At 44.5% G+C, this 14,120-nt stretch overlaps 1 protein-coding gene across 1 annotated transcript in view; it reads left to right on the top strand.

Annotated features, from left to right (window-relative positions):
- The window catches only part of LOC138513823 (aldehyde dehydrogenase family 3 member B1-like), a 219,190-nt gene that overhangs the window by 57,056 nt on the left and 148,014 nt on the right, over positions 1–14,120 (top strand). Inside the window, exons 3-4 of the mRNA XM_069628932.1 lie at positions 8,892–9,012; positions 9,471–9,556. Of these exons, the coding sequence (XP_069485033.1) occupies positions 8,892–9,012; positions 9,471–9,556 (207 nt within the window). The remainder of the gene's footprint in view (positions 1–8,891; positions 9,013–9,470; positions 9,557–14,120) is intronic.

Raw genomic sequence — 14,120 nt, forward strand, 5'->3', positions numbered from 1 at the left:
ATGAAGTCTGTAGCAATGAATTCCCATGGCCTTGTTGGCAGTGTAGGTTGCAGTAGAAGACCTGCCGGTCTCTTGTTATCATGTTTATTTTGACTACAGATAGTACAAGCTTTGATGTACTGCTGTACGTTGGTCTTCATTCCCGGCCACCAAAACTGTCTTTGTATGAGACGGAGGGTGTTGGTTATGCCATGATGTCCGGAGTGAAGGGTATCATGACAGAGGTTTATTATTCTTTTTTGTAATTTCTGTGTAGGAATGACCAGTGCATTGTCCTTGAATAAATATCCTTCCTTAACTCTTAGGTTCCATTGATTCCTCCTTGAAATATCCTTCCAGAGATCAGAGGATTGGGTTTGCACTCGAATTTCTTCCAGGAGATTGACTGCTTGAGCTACAAAGATCATGTGGGGAAACATTTTAGGATAGGCCCTATCTTCAGTAGCTACATAGTCAGGACTTCGAGATAAGGCGTCAGCAATTAGGTTTTGTGATCCGGCAACATGAGTGATGTGGAACTGGTAAAGGGCAAAGAAGTAGGCCCAATGCGCCTGGCGACTGCTCCTACACTCCAATGACTGTAGAATTTGAAGATTCCGATGGTCTGTGCGGACCTGAACTGGATATCTAGCACCCAGAAGTAGATGTCGCCATTCAGTGAAGGCTTGGCGGATGGCTAACAGTTCCTTTTCCAGGACGGAGTAATGTGTCTCACTGGGAGTCAGGGTTCGTGAAAGGTAAGCAATGGGGTGTTCCAGTTTATCCTCAAGTTCCTGCTTCAAGACCGCTCCTATGGCATAGTTAGAGGCATCCGTTTCCACTAGGAATGGTCGATTTATGTCGGGTTGGGCCAAGATGGGGGCTTGGTTGAACTCTGTCTTTAAATGTTGGAATGCCTTATCTTGCGGTGTAGACCAGATAAAGGGGGTGTCTTTCTTCAAGAGAGCAACGATCGGCTGAACGATCTCGGAAAAGGTAGATATGAACTTCCGGTAAAAGTTGGCAAGCCCCACGAAGGATTGAACTTGTTTCACGGACGTGGGAGCGGGCCATACCAGTATGGCCTTTACCTTTGAAGGGTCCATACCAATTACTTCTGGGCTAAGGATGAATCCTAGGTAGTGAACAGAAGTAACGTGAAACAAGCATTTTTCGGGTTTGGCTAAAAGTTTGTGTTCACAGAGTCGTTGTAATACTGCCTTTACATGTTCTTCATGCTTTAGAGGATCCTTGGAAAAGATCAATATGTCGTCCAGATAGACAATGACGAAGAGGAATAACATGTCAGAAAACACCCTATCCATAAAATGTTGAAAAACTGCGGGGGCATTAGCTAGTCCAAAGGGCATGACTAGATATTCATAGTGACCAAAGGGTGTTCTAAAGGCTGTTTTCCATTCATCTCCTTCCCGGACACGGATCAAATGATAGGCACCCCGGAGATCCAACTTTGTGAATATTACGACGCCTCTCACAGCTTCCAGGATATCCGAGATCAGGTGCAGTGGATACCGATCTTTGAGGGTGCATTGATTTAAGCCAAGATAGTCGAGGCAAGGTCCGAGTTCCTTGGTGTCCTTCTTGGGAACAAAGAACAATGAAGCACCCGCTGGAGATTTTGAAGGTCTTATGGTGCCGTTTTCACGGTTGGTATCCAGGTATTCTCGGAGGGCCTTTTTCTCAGGTTCAGAAAGGATGAACATTCTGCTGAAGGGAATCACTGCTGAGGGATCTGTATCTATGGCGCAGTCTTCAGGTCTGTGAGGGGGTAAGGCCTGGACTATGGCAGTTTAAAATACATCAGCATATCCCTGATAGGCCTCTGGGACTTGTATGATATTGGAAACCATGAGTGGTGTTTGCTGGCCTCTTGGTGGTTCTTTAGGGGGTGTCGAGGAGGGATCCAGGAATAGACAGTGGGACATACAAAACTCTGAGCCTAGAAATAGTGATCCTGCTGTCCAATTGATATACGCATTGTGCTTCTGTAACCAGGGCATACCCAATACCATGGGGTAATGAGCTGACTTAATGATGTCGAATGCAATCCGCTCTTGGTGATGGTTTATAGAAAGCTGGATCTCTTTTGTCTGCAGGCTTATGGGTCCTGAAGTGAGGGGTCTTCCGTCGATTGCTTCCACCGGCTGCATGGTGCTTCGTGTCTCATATGGAATATGATGACTAACAACCCAATCTTGATCAATGAAAATTCCCATAGCTCCGCAGTCTACCAAGGCCAGAATGGGATAGGTCTTATTCTTGGAGGGCGATAGGAAGGCCTGTAGTATCACCAAATTGTTTTGTCCAGGAGAGTTCAAGAATGGAATTGATGTGGCGCAAACATCTCTCTCCCGAAGCTCTGCTCCATCTAGGATCGGGAGCTGGCATTTCCCGAACGCTGAGGAGGGGCTAGAGGACATTCCCTAACCAAGTGTTTGTCTGAGGCGCAATACATGCACAACCCCGTATGAATCCTTCTCATCCTTTCTTGCGGGGATATAGGTCCACAGAAGGCTCCTATCTGCATGGTTTCTGGTTCAGAGACTGAACCTGGGTTTGTGTCGGTCTTGGTGGTACTCTCAAAGGACACTTTCGGAGGATTACCTCTGGATTTCTTCTTCTCTGCCTTCCTTTCCTGGATACGGAAATCTATTTGCATGGCAAGGTCCATTAGTGCCTGGAATGAGTTTGGGCGAGCCACTCTGGCCAACTCATCCTTAATCTCCTCATTCAGTCCTCTCCTGAAAAGGGTAAAACTCGCCTGAGGTGACCAATCAGCTTCCTTGACTAATTGCTTGAATCGGGTTACATAGGTGAGCATATCCTGGGATCCTTGCTGAAAGTCTAACAGGCGTTCCTGGGCACTATAGACCTGCTCTGGACGGTCAAACATGGTCTTAAGGGCTTGTATGAACCCATCATAGTCATCTAGGAGAGCATCGCCGGAATTAACGAGGGGCGTAGCCCAGGTTAAGGCGTTTCCTGAAAGGTGGGAAATTATGAACCCCACCTTAGCCCTGGGAGTCGAAAAGTAGTAGGGCTTAAAAGTAAAGTGGACCAAACATGAATCCAGGAATCTGAAAAGGGTTTTTGCCGACCCATCGTATTTGTCCACTATGGCGCCCAGCAACAGACTTTCTTTTGTGGCAGAATCACGGGATAGAACTAATTGTTTGAGAGCGGCGTTTTCCACCTTTAGATTCTGCACCTCGGTTGATAGCTCTTGCATGCCACGCATCAGGTCCTGGACGGCCGCTTCCATGTCCATATCGAGTTCGGTCGGGTGGCGTCTCAAACTGTCAAGGAGTTCCCCCCCCTTCTCACCTGAGTTCGATCATTGCTGGATTTCTTGATCGATGCCTTCTTGCGGAAGGATTGGGTCTTGATTAAGGCTGCACGAGTCTCTTCCGACTCCAGCGTGCGTTCAAAGTTCCGGGAAGCAAAGATCCAGGAATCCGGGAAATTTCCAGAGTGCGCTACTCAGCACACGATTCCAGGAATCAAGAAAGGAAGGAAAGGGACTAGGAATGGGGTTGGCTGGGAAAGAACCAAGGAAAACAATACCGCGAGCTATGGAGCACACGTCTGGTCGCTACTTCGCAATAGCATTGAGACGCGCGGAGCCGCAGGAGGCGTGGTCTATTAATAGAACACGCTATGTCCAACGTGTAGAGCGAGGAAGGTGTTTCACAGTGGACGGCCATGTTGGGAGTACCAGGGAGTGTAAGCCCCGTTGAGACAAGGACCAGGAAGTCCCAAAGGGGCGTGTTCTGTAGGTCATGACACTCCCCTTGTATTCCAACTTGCCACAGTAAGGGGTTGCGAGTCAATACTCTGAGTCTATGGCTTTTTGATCTTGTCTGCAGCCATATCCAATTTTCGTCAGAGCCATGCATTCCTCTTGCTTCTTCTTTTCTTAAGGTTGTTCATTCTTGATCATTTCCCCTACTATAAGGACTCCGTCTTTTGCTATGCCTACGGTCCCTATCATCCTCTCTCCACTGGGTTTGGGGTTTTCGGTCTCTCCATCTGCTCGTCGATCATTCATGTGTGTGCCTTTCCGGGGTCCTCCCTTGTTTTTCACCACCCCTTCTTGATCTCTCAGATCTCCAATCATCTTTTTGTTGTAGATGCAACACTTTTGCTGGTTTAAGTATAATTCTTTGCTCTGTCAGATCAAACCCTAATGGTTTTATCAGGGGTGCTTCTTGTTTCAAAAGTAGCATTATGAGTGGAGTGGTAGGGTATATGATTACTCTGTCCATCCGCTCATCATCCACAAACTCCACTATTGCAAGATCATCAGATATCAAAGGTCTTAGCGACAGAACGTGGTGTAATAATCTTAAAACATTCGCTCCGTTAACGATTCATCCATCTGATTCCCTGGTCATTCTTTCTAAGAGTAGTCCATCTTGGTAGCCCCATGTTCTATTTGCCTCTGGTCCTCCTCGATATTTTCCCAATTCTTGGTCCTGGGACTTCAATCTTCCCTCTCTTACTGCTAAGGGACACGGGAGTTTCAGAGGTGATATTTTATAGGGTTATTTGCGCTGCTATCTTGTGCAGCTAGACATTCACTTGAGTTTGCCTGGGCTGGTCTGGAAATGTCTGAAGGATCCTTATCCTTTATTGATTTAGATGGGATTATCGTTCTTCCCCTTTTTTGTTGTAACATCTTGCTGAGCTTTCCCCACTAACCATTTAGTTCTGGGTTTCCCTATTGGCGGACATATTGGTTCTTTGGGGACCTCAGACTCCTCTGGTGGATCATCCCTGTTGATTTTTTCTGATGTTTCCTCCTCAATGCTCTCCTCTTCCTTCTCTGACTCATCGTCCGTGACATAGTCTGAAATTGAGTAGGTTGACATGTGCATTAGATCTATTTCTGGACATCTATCTTCCTCTGTGATTTCGCTCCCATTTTTCTTGCTGTCTTGTGCTCCATCTTGATGTCGATTTGGAGCTTGGATTTCCAGCTGCGGGAGTTTGGTGATTTTCTCCAGAAAGAATATAGTTTTATTGGTTGGTACTGTTATGTTGTTAATACATTTTTTGACCACCATCCCTCTCTGCTTAGCCGGGATCTTCTGTTTTTTTTATTTTGGGATTGCTTGCAATTTCTTAGTTGCCCGTTGGCTCCCCTGATTTTTCATAAAGATTGGGCATACTTGTTTCGACAAGGAGTGAGAGGGAACCCACATCTCCATCAGCTCCTCCGTGCAAAATTGGGCCAGGTGTCCAGGTTTCCCACATGCATACTATTTTAATGCCTCAGAACGTGCTGAAGTCCCTGGTTTCCTCCATTCTGCTCGGGATGCAGGTCTAGTCTTGGATTCAGGTCCTGGCAGCTCTGTTTATTTAGGGCCAGACTCCCTTCTCTTTTCCCAGTAGCAGCTTTGGAGGTACAGGGTTTCAATCCTGATGTCGGGTTGCTTCAATACATGGCTCTCTGTTGGCCATTTTCTTTTTGGATTGCCTCTTATTAGGTATTCTCATGTAGTTGCCAATTCAGCTTTTGTTGATACAGTGGCATGGTATCTACGAATTGTTCCAGTACCAGTGTGTCTTTCACCTCTCCATGAGATGTATCTGCTAACCATTTGTTTAAAAGATCCAGACTCAATAGAACAACTGTCGGGGAGTCTCTCCTTGTCATAGAGAGAGATGTTGAGGGCAAAATTAATATTGTTGCCAATCCTGTCCCAATCTTTGAAGGATACCTTGCTTCAGCTCCTCATATTCCTCATATGGAGTTCTCCGGTCAGGATTCAGGTCTTGGAATGCTTGTTGCCGTTAGCCAGTCAGCAATGGGGCAATATGTCTAGCCCTTCTACTATGGTGCAACCCTGCTGTTTCTACAACTCTTTTGAAATTTAAGAAGAACGCAGAGGGATCTTCTCTGATGGAATGTTTTCGCAGGATCACTGGAGGTACTGCGGTTGCTCTTGTCTTTCAGTAATAACATCCTGTAAGGCTGTGAAGGCTTTCTGGTGTTGGCAGCTGATGACCAGTTAGTTGTCTACCAAGGCTTTCAACATGTCTTCCATAGATGTTGCTTTTGAACTTGTTTCTCAGGGAACAGGCACCTCCTCAGAGCTTGTGAGTCCCACTATCTCCTCTTCTTTGTCTGAACTTGTAGGTCTCCTCCACTGCTGGAAAGTAGGGCTAGCTGAGAGGACTTTTAGTCTGCCTCCACTAGCTTGAGCTTGCTTTCACTGACTGGTTCTTGCTCGGGCCCTCTTATTTCTTCAATTAAGTTTCTTTTGCTGTCCTCTGACAGGATGGTAGATTCCTCTGGACAGTTTTTCTCAACTGGGTTAGGTTCATACCCTGTGGATTTCCAGGAGTCCTCAGATTCTTCAAATACAGGATCAAAAGCTAGGAATTCTAATTCCACTCCTGTCTCTCAAACATCTCTATCCAAGGGTTCAGTACTCACAGTCCCCCAGAAGCCTCTGGCCTCGGATTTCCCTTCCATTCTCTCCGCGTAGATAGCTTCTATGTCTGGGCTTGATGATTCCTATTTATGACAATACGTATCACAGATGGCTCAAAGAACACTCCAACTCCCAGAACAAATTCAAGGGCTTTCATGAGTTATCAGGCAGGGCACTAGTGCCGTCCCTCAGTCTCATCTAAAATGCATCAGACCCTCCTTATCCTAGGCATTCCTACTCCCCAGATTAGTTTATACCTATTGTTTCTTCCTACTGTCTACTTCTAGGTTGCTGATGGTGATGGCCTAAAGGCAACTGGCTTATGTGTCTGAACTCCCTCTTTGACTTCCTAAGCTTGCCTTACACTAATGATGTTAGTGACTAACATGGTTATAGGTTTGTGCCTTTCTGACACTCTATCAGACTCTGTCGCCTTCATCTCATACCCCAGTGTTCCTCTCCCTGTCTCTGACTACTTTTCTCTTACAGCTATTCTCCTGCCCCCAACTCCACTCATCTTTTCTCGTTCTTCCTATGTCTTCCTATTCTGTCTCAGATGTTTCTCTTTCTCGCTCTCTACTTCTGCTACCTGTCTCGACCGCTTGATTTTACAACTCCTTCCTCCACACCACTACTTCCTCCTCCACACAACTACTACCACGCCACACCACCTTCTACCCTGCCACCATCTTTTCAGTTTCTCAATCACTTTCCATGTACTCAATGCAATCCTAACACTCTCACTCAACTTGCACGCACACACATAGCACAGTACCACTTGCTCTCACTATCCAATAATTTACCTTTTCTCCAACTTGACTCCACAATCCAATCCACCATCCATTCTTCCTCCTCCTCCAATGATCTCTCCCGAACAACCCTCACCTTCCTGTTTCCTCCTGTCTCTCTTATCTTCCCCCTCCATTTTCCATTGAATGATTGGCCCTATCTTCCCCACATGGGAGGTGTTACAAACCGAAAGAAGTTTTAAATAATGGGGTAAGCCCTGACCCTTTTCTCTGCATAGGGCCAGCGTGCAGCAACAATGGAGGCCGGCTTGGCAAAATGTCCAATTTTGTGTTAAGGCACCTCAGTGCAGTTCCCCCAAGTTAAGTGAATCTCTTTAGTTTCCCAATATTTTGTGACAAGTCCTTGTTGCACTGTGCTCGAAGCAACAGTTGTGTTACTGTGCATAATGGTGCTGGGGAGCAGATTGTGGATTATCAGCAGGCATGTAACCTATCCAGGTTCTCGTTTGCTGGCTCTCACTCTCTCTGGCTCAGTAGTTTTGCAGATTGTCTCTCGATACTGCTGTGTTCTCACTTCTAATTTAGGAAGGAAAGAGAAAACATTGCCAGAATTTACTTTAATGGGAATGGGGTGATGCAGGTTCGTACTGCACATACATAACCAGGCACTTGGGGAGGGGTCAGGAATTGGGGTCCTCTCAACTGCCACCGTCCACATCTGGGGTAGGACCCTGATAGGCCTCCTACCCAAAGCTGAAAGGAGTTTGTAACTCCTCGTGACAAGGTCAGATGATTGACCTTGTCGCATTGCATTGCCACTGTTGCTTTAATGTCAGTCCTTTCAGTCTTGTAACAGACCAACACTCCTAGGATACCCTTAAATGAGTGGCTCCAGGTTCTCTTCAAGATCTGAGCCAATTGCAGATCTCAACTGGCCACAAGGCTGCATTCTAGCAGGTCTTCTAAGTTTGCACGCCTCCAATGTATCGGGTTATTGAGGCTTCTCTGTGCTTTACATGTCTATACGTAAAGAGCAGTTTTTAAACAAATCATATTCACAGCAGCAAGGATGGGCCTGCTAGGTCCTTCAATTTCCGAGTTTTGTTTCCTTTCAGTTTGTCCTAGGGCGTAGCAAACAACGAAAGAAGCAAGTACCTCCACCAGGTATTTCTTTTTATGGGAAAGCAGGGCAAACCTTATGAATGCATTGTACAGATTCAATATGGAGATGGTGGTTACAATACTCAAACCTGTTAATTGAATACTTCTAGAAATTGAGAAAGGGTTTCGGGGTTGTAGGACCATTCTTGTCTCCAAACATTTTACCTTCATTTCAACAGATTGGGGGAGTAGGACATTTAAAGTACGGGTATTTTAGCAGTAGTGCCACTTCTCAACATCATGAAGTTAGGCATTTTCTTACATAAAACAAACACAGACCCCTTGAGTCCAACCATGGCAATAGGTATCCTTGAGTTACAGGTCTCATGGATGCCTCCGGTACTGATGTAACAGCCAATTTTTCATGGGACACAGATTTCAGTAAAATTGCATGTGTGTGGTAAATTGGACACGGTGGTAGACTTGGGGAAAGTGTGTTACAGCAGCTCGCCTGATTTAGGACAGCGGAATCCCATTCTGGTGGTATCAGTGGGGAACAGTGGGTTACTACCATGGCATGAACTATACTTTTTCCTCCCAGGCAACCAAACTGAACTCTGCATTTATCCGGAAGGATCCATTTGGGGTGGTGCTAATCATTGGTGCCTGGAACTACCCAATCCAGCTCCTACTGAACCCACTCGTGGGGGCGATTGGTGCAGGTAAGTAAAAGAAAGGGAATACAATAAACAGCCTAAGTTGTTACACCATTCCAAACAGCAAATACTCCTACATCATTTCCTATAGCCTCCTGTTAGTCAGTGTTCTTGCCCCATCCTAACAGCCAAAATTCCCATAGCATCCGCACATGCAGTGTTACTGTATTTCCATCATTCACAAAGCCAGCACTCATATACCAACCCCCAAAAAACTAGCCCCCAAAGCCAGTGCTCATACACTATCTCCAGCCGCCAATGCCCCTTCACAGTTCCCGGCTGTCTCTGCTCCCTCTTCATAGTCTTGTTGATTAAGTCTGGTAATACTTTTGGTACTGCATGTGCCCAACACTGAACACAGCTTGCTGAAGCTAACATGGACTCAGTGGACCGTTCCTTAAAAAGAGGAATGTATGTGACTGCTAGAACACAGACTAACATTTCTATTTCGTGTACCCTTACAGGAAACTGCGCCATTCTAAAGCCTTCTGAGCTTAGCAAGAGCACAGAGAAGCTTGTGTCCAATCTTCTTCCTCGCTACCTTGACCAGGTGGGCCACCTCTCTTCCTTCAGGGCTTCTTTTTGCCTTCAGTCCTAGCAGGCCTCTGAACTAATAGTCTGAACAATGCACTGGCCAAATTGAGATGTTTAGATGTTTGCGGGAGCACAAGCCAAGAAAGGCATCTGAGAACTTTTATAGTTAACGAGCTAAACACGAGTGCACTATCTCATGGTTCTGGTGAGAGAGCACACTGTGATTTGTCCTGCATTGAGGGGTCTGAGAAATAGGGCATAGAAACAATGCTCTAGTAATGCTTGGAATATTTTGTTGGTACATGTCAATCTTGCCATGAAGGAAATGGAGTCAAATATTTGTCGTGGGCCAGTTTCCCGTATAGGAAGAATACATATTATAAACATGTCATCCTTCTGAAATGTGTATATATTTTTTAACCACTCCTCATTGATTTAACTACGACACACATTGAGAACATAAATTCACTTTATGAGTTCTGTCTGGGGCAGCACAACAGCATGTAGGTGTAAAAAGAAACTATACAATTCAATCCAGCTAGGGTGTTGGGCCGCCAGATTTGAAATGTTATATTTGGGCTGCAGGCGATAAATCTAAAATGGAATTTATTTTTGTTACTTGCCAACAAACAGAACTTATAACACTTCTCTGTAGGATCTACAACCATCATTGGGAACACAATTATTTTTAAAAGCTATAGTTAGAAAACATTACAGTGTTACCTGGGGATTTGCCGGAATATTGCTATGCAATGCAAAAAACGGAGTATACATAAACTCGGCACTCTAGGGCAAAATGGGGAACCATCCCCATTTTTTCAGGCAAGTGATTTCCAGGATGGAGACTTCGGGGTTGAAGCTTATCGATGGAAATCATTTCAAATAATTCTAGTAGATTCAGAGAGAATATTTGTTAATGTCTAAACATTTTAAAAATAGATTCCGATTTATGGATTTTTGAAAGCCTGAAATTACTACATTGATATAGATGCATGGTTTGAACTTCTTTCTAATCAACAGATAATTGGGTGTGGGTCTATATCAAAGTATTATCAGTTTTTTCAGCACCGCTAGATAGCAGATTTATTTATTGGCAAAATGACTTTCCTAAAGCTAACGTTAACGACACCTTTCAGGTTAGCAGGCTTACAGGTAGTAAGGTCAATATGTAGTAAAATGCTAATCCCTGCCAGTCTCTAACTTCATCACTTCAAAGTTGTTAACTAGGTGTATTATGCTCCTCAAAGGATCAATTTTTGGGGATAAGGGATCTTAAATCCACAATATGACAAAACTAAGGCTGATATACTGCATATGTGTGTTTCTGTTTTCACCTAAAAAGAGTTCTGGATGCAGATGTTACTTATTCTTTCATGTACAGCATACATTCAACTAAACTCATACTAATAGATCATGTTATATTTTAGATGTATCACCCTCCGTATCCTGAAGCCATCTTTATTTACAAAGTGATTATTGTCTTCCAAATGCAAAACCCTTGCTTGTGGAGTGATCAACAAAGGGAGATGTGTGATATAATGACCTACTAAATTGTCACTTTCTGGAAAAAACGTATTTGAGTTGCACAAGTACGTAAGATTGAGGGCACATTTTTCTTTTTCTATTTATTTTTATTTCAGTTTGAAATGTAAAAAAATACAATCGCAAAATGTGAGACTTCCAACCACGTTATGCAAACATACAGACATTACAGTATCCAGAAAATATTGAGACATCTCTGAGAGTCCAATCAATCATGGGGGCGGGACATAGACATACTATTAAAACTATTAATTTTGCCCTCACTAAGGTTCTTTACCAAAGGGGACAGTGAACCTCATGAACAACAATCCCACCCAAGAAATCTAGCTACCAAAATAACCCCCTTAGCTCTAAAATAAGTTGGAATGGCTCAAGCCACCTGTAACTCCATCTATACACCTCTAATCTGCAGGTTTGTCAGGAGTTTCACTAATGTACATGCTTCTCGTTACACTATCCAACAGAACAACAGTAATCTGAACATGCCCCTATGTGCGCTATTAAATATTCCCTAGTCTGGCTAAACGCCCATGTCTCCCCAATTGCTTGCCAACTGAACTGCACAATTCCCCCAATGTTACTAGGGGATGTCGACATCTTCAGTGGACTTTTGCCATGATTTTTAACACATCAAAACCACCAATGAAGTCATTTCCCAACTCTCTTAAATAGGACTGGGAGAGCGCAGCTTTCCATAACCTCCACAGTGCCCAGAGGTAGCCTTCAACTAGATAAAACAAAGCCAAAACAAAATACTGGGTTGCAGTGTTAGACCAAGTACTTCACATCTATCGTCTGAGATCTACATCATTCAACCGTCAATGTCTGAGTCAGCCTTCTCTGTGATAGACCGTAAGAGTATTTCTGCCCTTTCAATGCCCCAAAAGATATATTCCCCTTCCTTCCAGGTGACCATCAATTTAGCAGGCCGGTGTAACCCTGTCTCCACCCCTCATGCGAGAAATGTTTTCTTAAGCGTGTTCAATTTCTTCCTTTCCTGGAGCCAGGTCTGGGAATAAGAGGATCATTTACTGCTGAGATTCCAGATTCCCCTGATCATGTTTCCGCTTTTAACACTCTATCTCTATCCCGGGCAACAGAGGGCTTCACGATAAGTGTTGGTCCTACTGGAGAGCCTTCCATCCCGCCAGAGGAGTGTGCCTTGATCCAATAGCACTTGTACACATATATGGGTCCTTCCTCAACCACAAACCCCAAAATCTCCGGAATCCAGGTGCTTGCAAAGGCTATTGGGTAGTCTCTGTCTGCCACTGCCGGAAGGCCAATAACACTGATTTGTTTCGATCACATTACATTCTAAAGATAAGTCTGTTTTCCAGGGCACTTAACACCTTGACAGAAGTCTCCAGCTTTTTATCCATTTGTTTCACCACCCGGGAAATTGGGTAATTGCTGTCCCAACTCTGTTGTTTTCTGCTCCAAAACTGAGGTTCTCAAAGCCAGTTGTGCCACCTGCTTTGCCATTTTGTCAAATATGTTCTCCAGACACAACACTGATTTTAAATGCGCCGTAGCACAGCTATCACCGGTCCGTCGATGGGGATGATAGTCTGGACCTTACCTGATCTAGTTGTTCATTTGTTGAGCCACGTAGCAGAAAAAAGTCGGCATCCGAGGGTTCATCTTTCTTCCTACCTTTTCCAGTCACCATAGCTGTTCTATTAAGACACAGTATCAGTACTTAATGCCAACACTTTTTTCTTGGCATTGGCATGTGAAAAAGGGCTTTCGCACAAAATGTCCATGAGTATAACTTAGGTTCCCGTATGAGTATCTGTGGGTATCTCATCCCAGCCCTGACAACTGTACCCTGCAGGGCTGGGCAACTTAATGGTTAAATATATCTGCCCATATCAAAGAACTACTTCTCCTTAGGTTTCCCTGTGAAGAGTTTCATTACACTCAGCTGTCGACCTCACAAATTGCCCAGGAGGTTTCAGTCGATTGAGGGCACTTTTGACCAACTCTGCATTGCTCTACACAGGCGATCTGGACACAGTTCAGTATAATCAGAAACTGATCTTTACTTAAATCACAGCTTCATAATTGCATCCAAATGTCTACGAAATAGCACTGGTACCCAATGTGCACCCCTAGGGGGAGCCAAAACATGTAACTATTGTAAATTAAAAGCCAAAGCAATCAAGGGGAGGAAGAGCCTCAACTACAGCTACAAGCCCAGCAGAGACTCAGCCATTATGTGCTGCGAACTCCGTTTTCTATCCAAGCTTAATCCTAAACTGAAGTCTTAGGGACATGGGGAAAAGAAAATGTTGCACAGGAATGGTAAAGGATACATTATTGAAGTACCACTGGGGAAAGTCAGAGATCAGACCATTATTCAGGCATCTATCTTTAAAATCCTGCTAGAACCTGTAGGGAGAGCAATTTAGTTTATCTACTCGACCTGAGGAAAAAAATAACTTGACTCTTGAACTTGATGGCAGAATATTTTCTGTATTGAAAAACCGTGGTGATGAATGAAGAAACATTACCAACAACTTGAATCTGCCTTTTCGAGTTTCTCTTCCTCCTGGCCACGTTGGACCACAGTTTCCCATGGACTACAGAGTGGCAAGATCCCTTACAGGCGAAGTACCATTAGGCAAGGTTAATATGCGGGTTATAATACATTTGGGTGAAAAGCTTTGAGTAGGCAATAGCATGTTGATTTGAATTATGGTTAGAATACATCTAGAAGTTAGAGTAAGGATTAGGATACATCTGAAACACAATGGACCATCAGATGAGGCTCATGATGGGATTATTGTACACAGTGAGGAACTTTTGAAGGATATCAACTCTAGACCCTGCGACCGAATTTATGTTTTGTTTCTGTTAAGAAAATGTCGCATTGGTGTGGGAAGCTATGGAGACATAGGGCCTCATTACGACCCTGGCACTCCCGTAATGAAGGGTGCCGGTAGGGGACCGGCACCGTTCATTACGGGATGCCCTATTACGAGGTCCCCTTGCGGGACCTGCACAGAACGTCTGGTCAGACCAGACGTCCTTAG

The sequence above is a fragment of the Ambystoma mexicanum genome, chromosome 12, assembly GCF_040938575.1.
Source record: "Ambystoma mexicanum isolate Mex_15411 chromosome 12, UKY_AmexF1_1, whole genome shotgun sequence".
NCBI lineage: Eukaryota > Metazoa > Chordata > Amphibia > Caudata > Ambystomatidae > Ambystoma > Ambystoma mexicanum.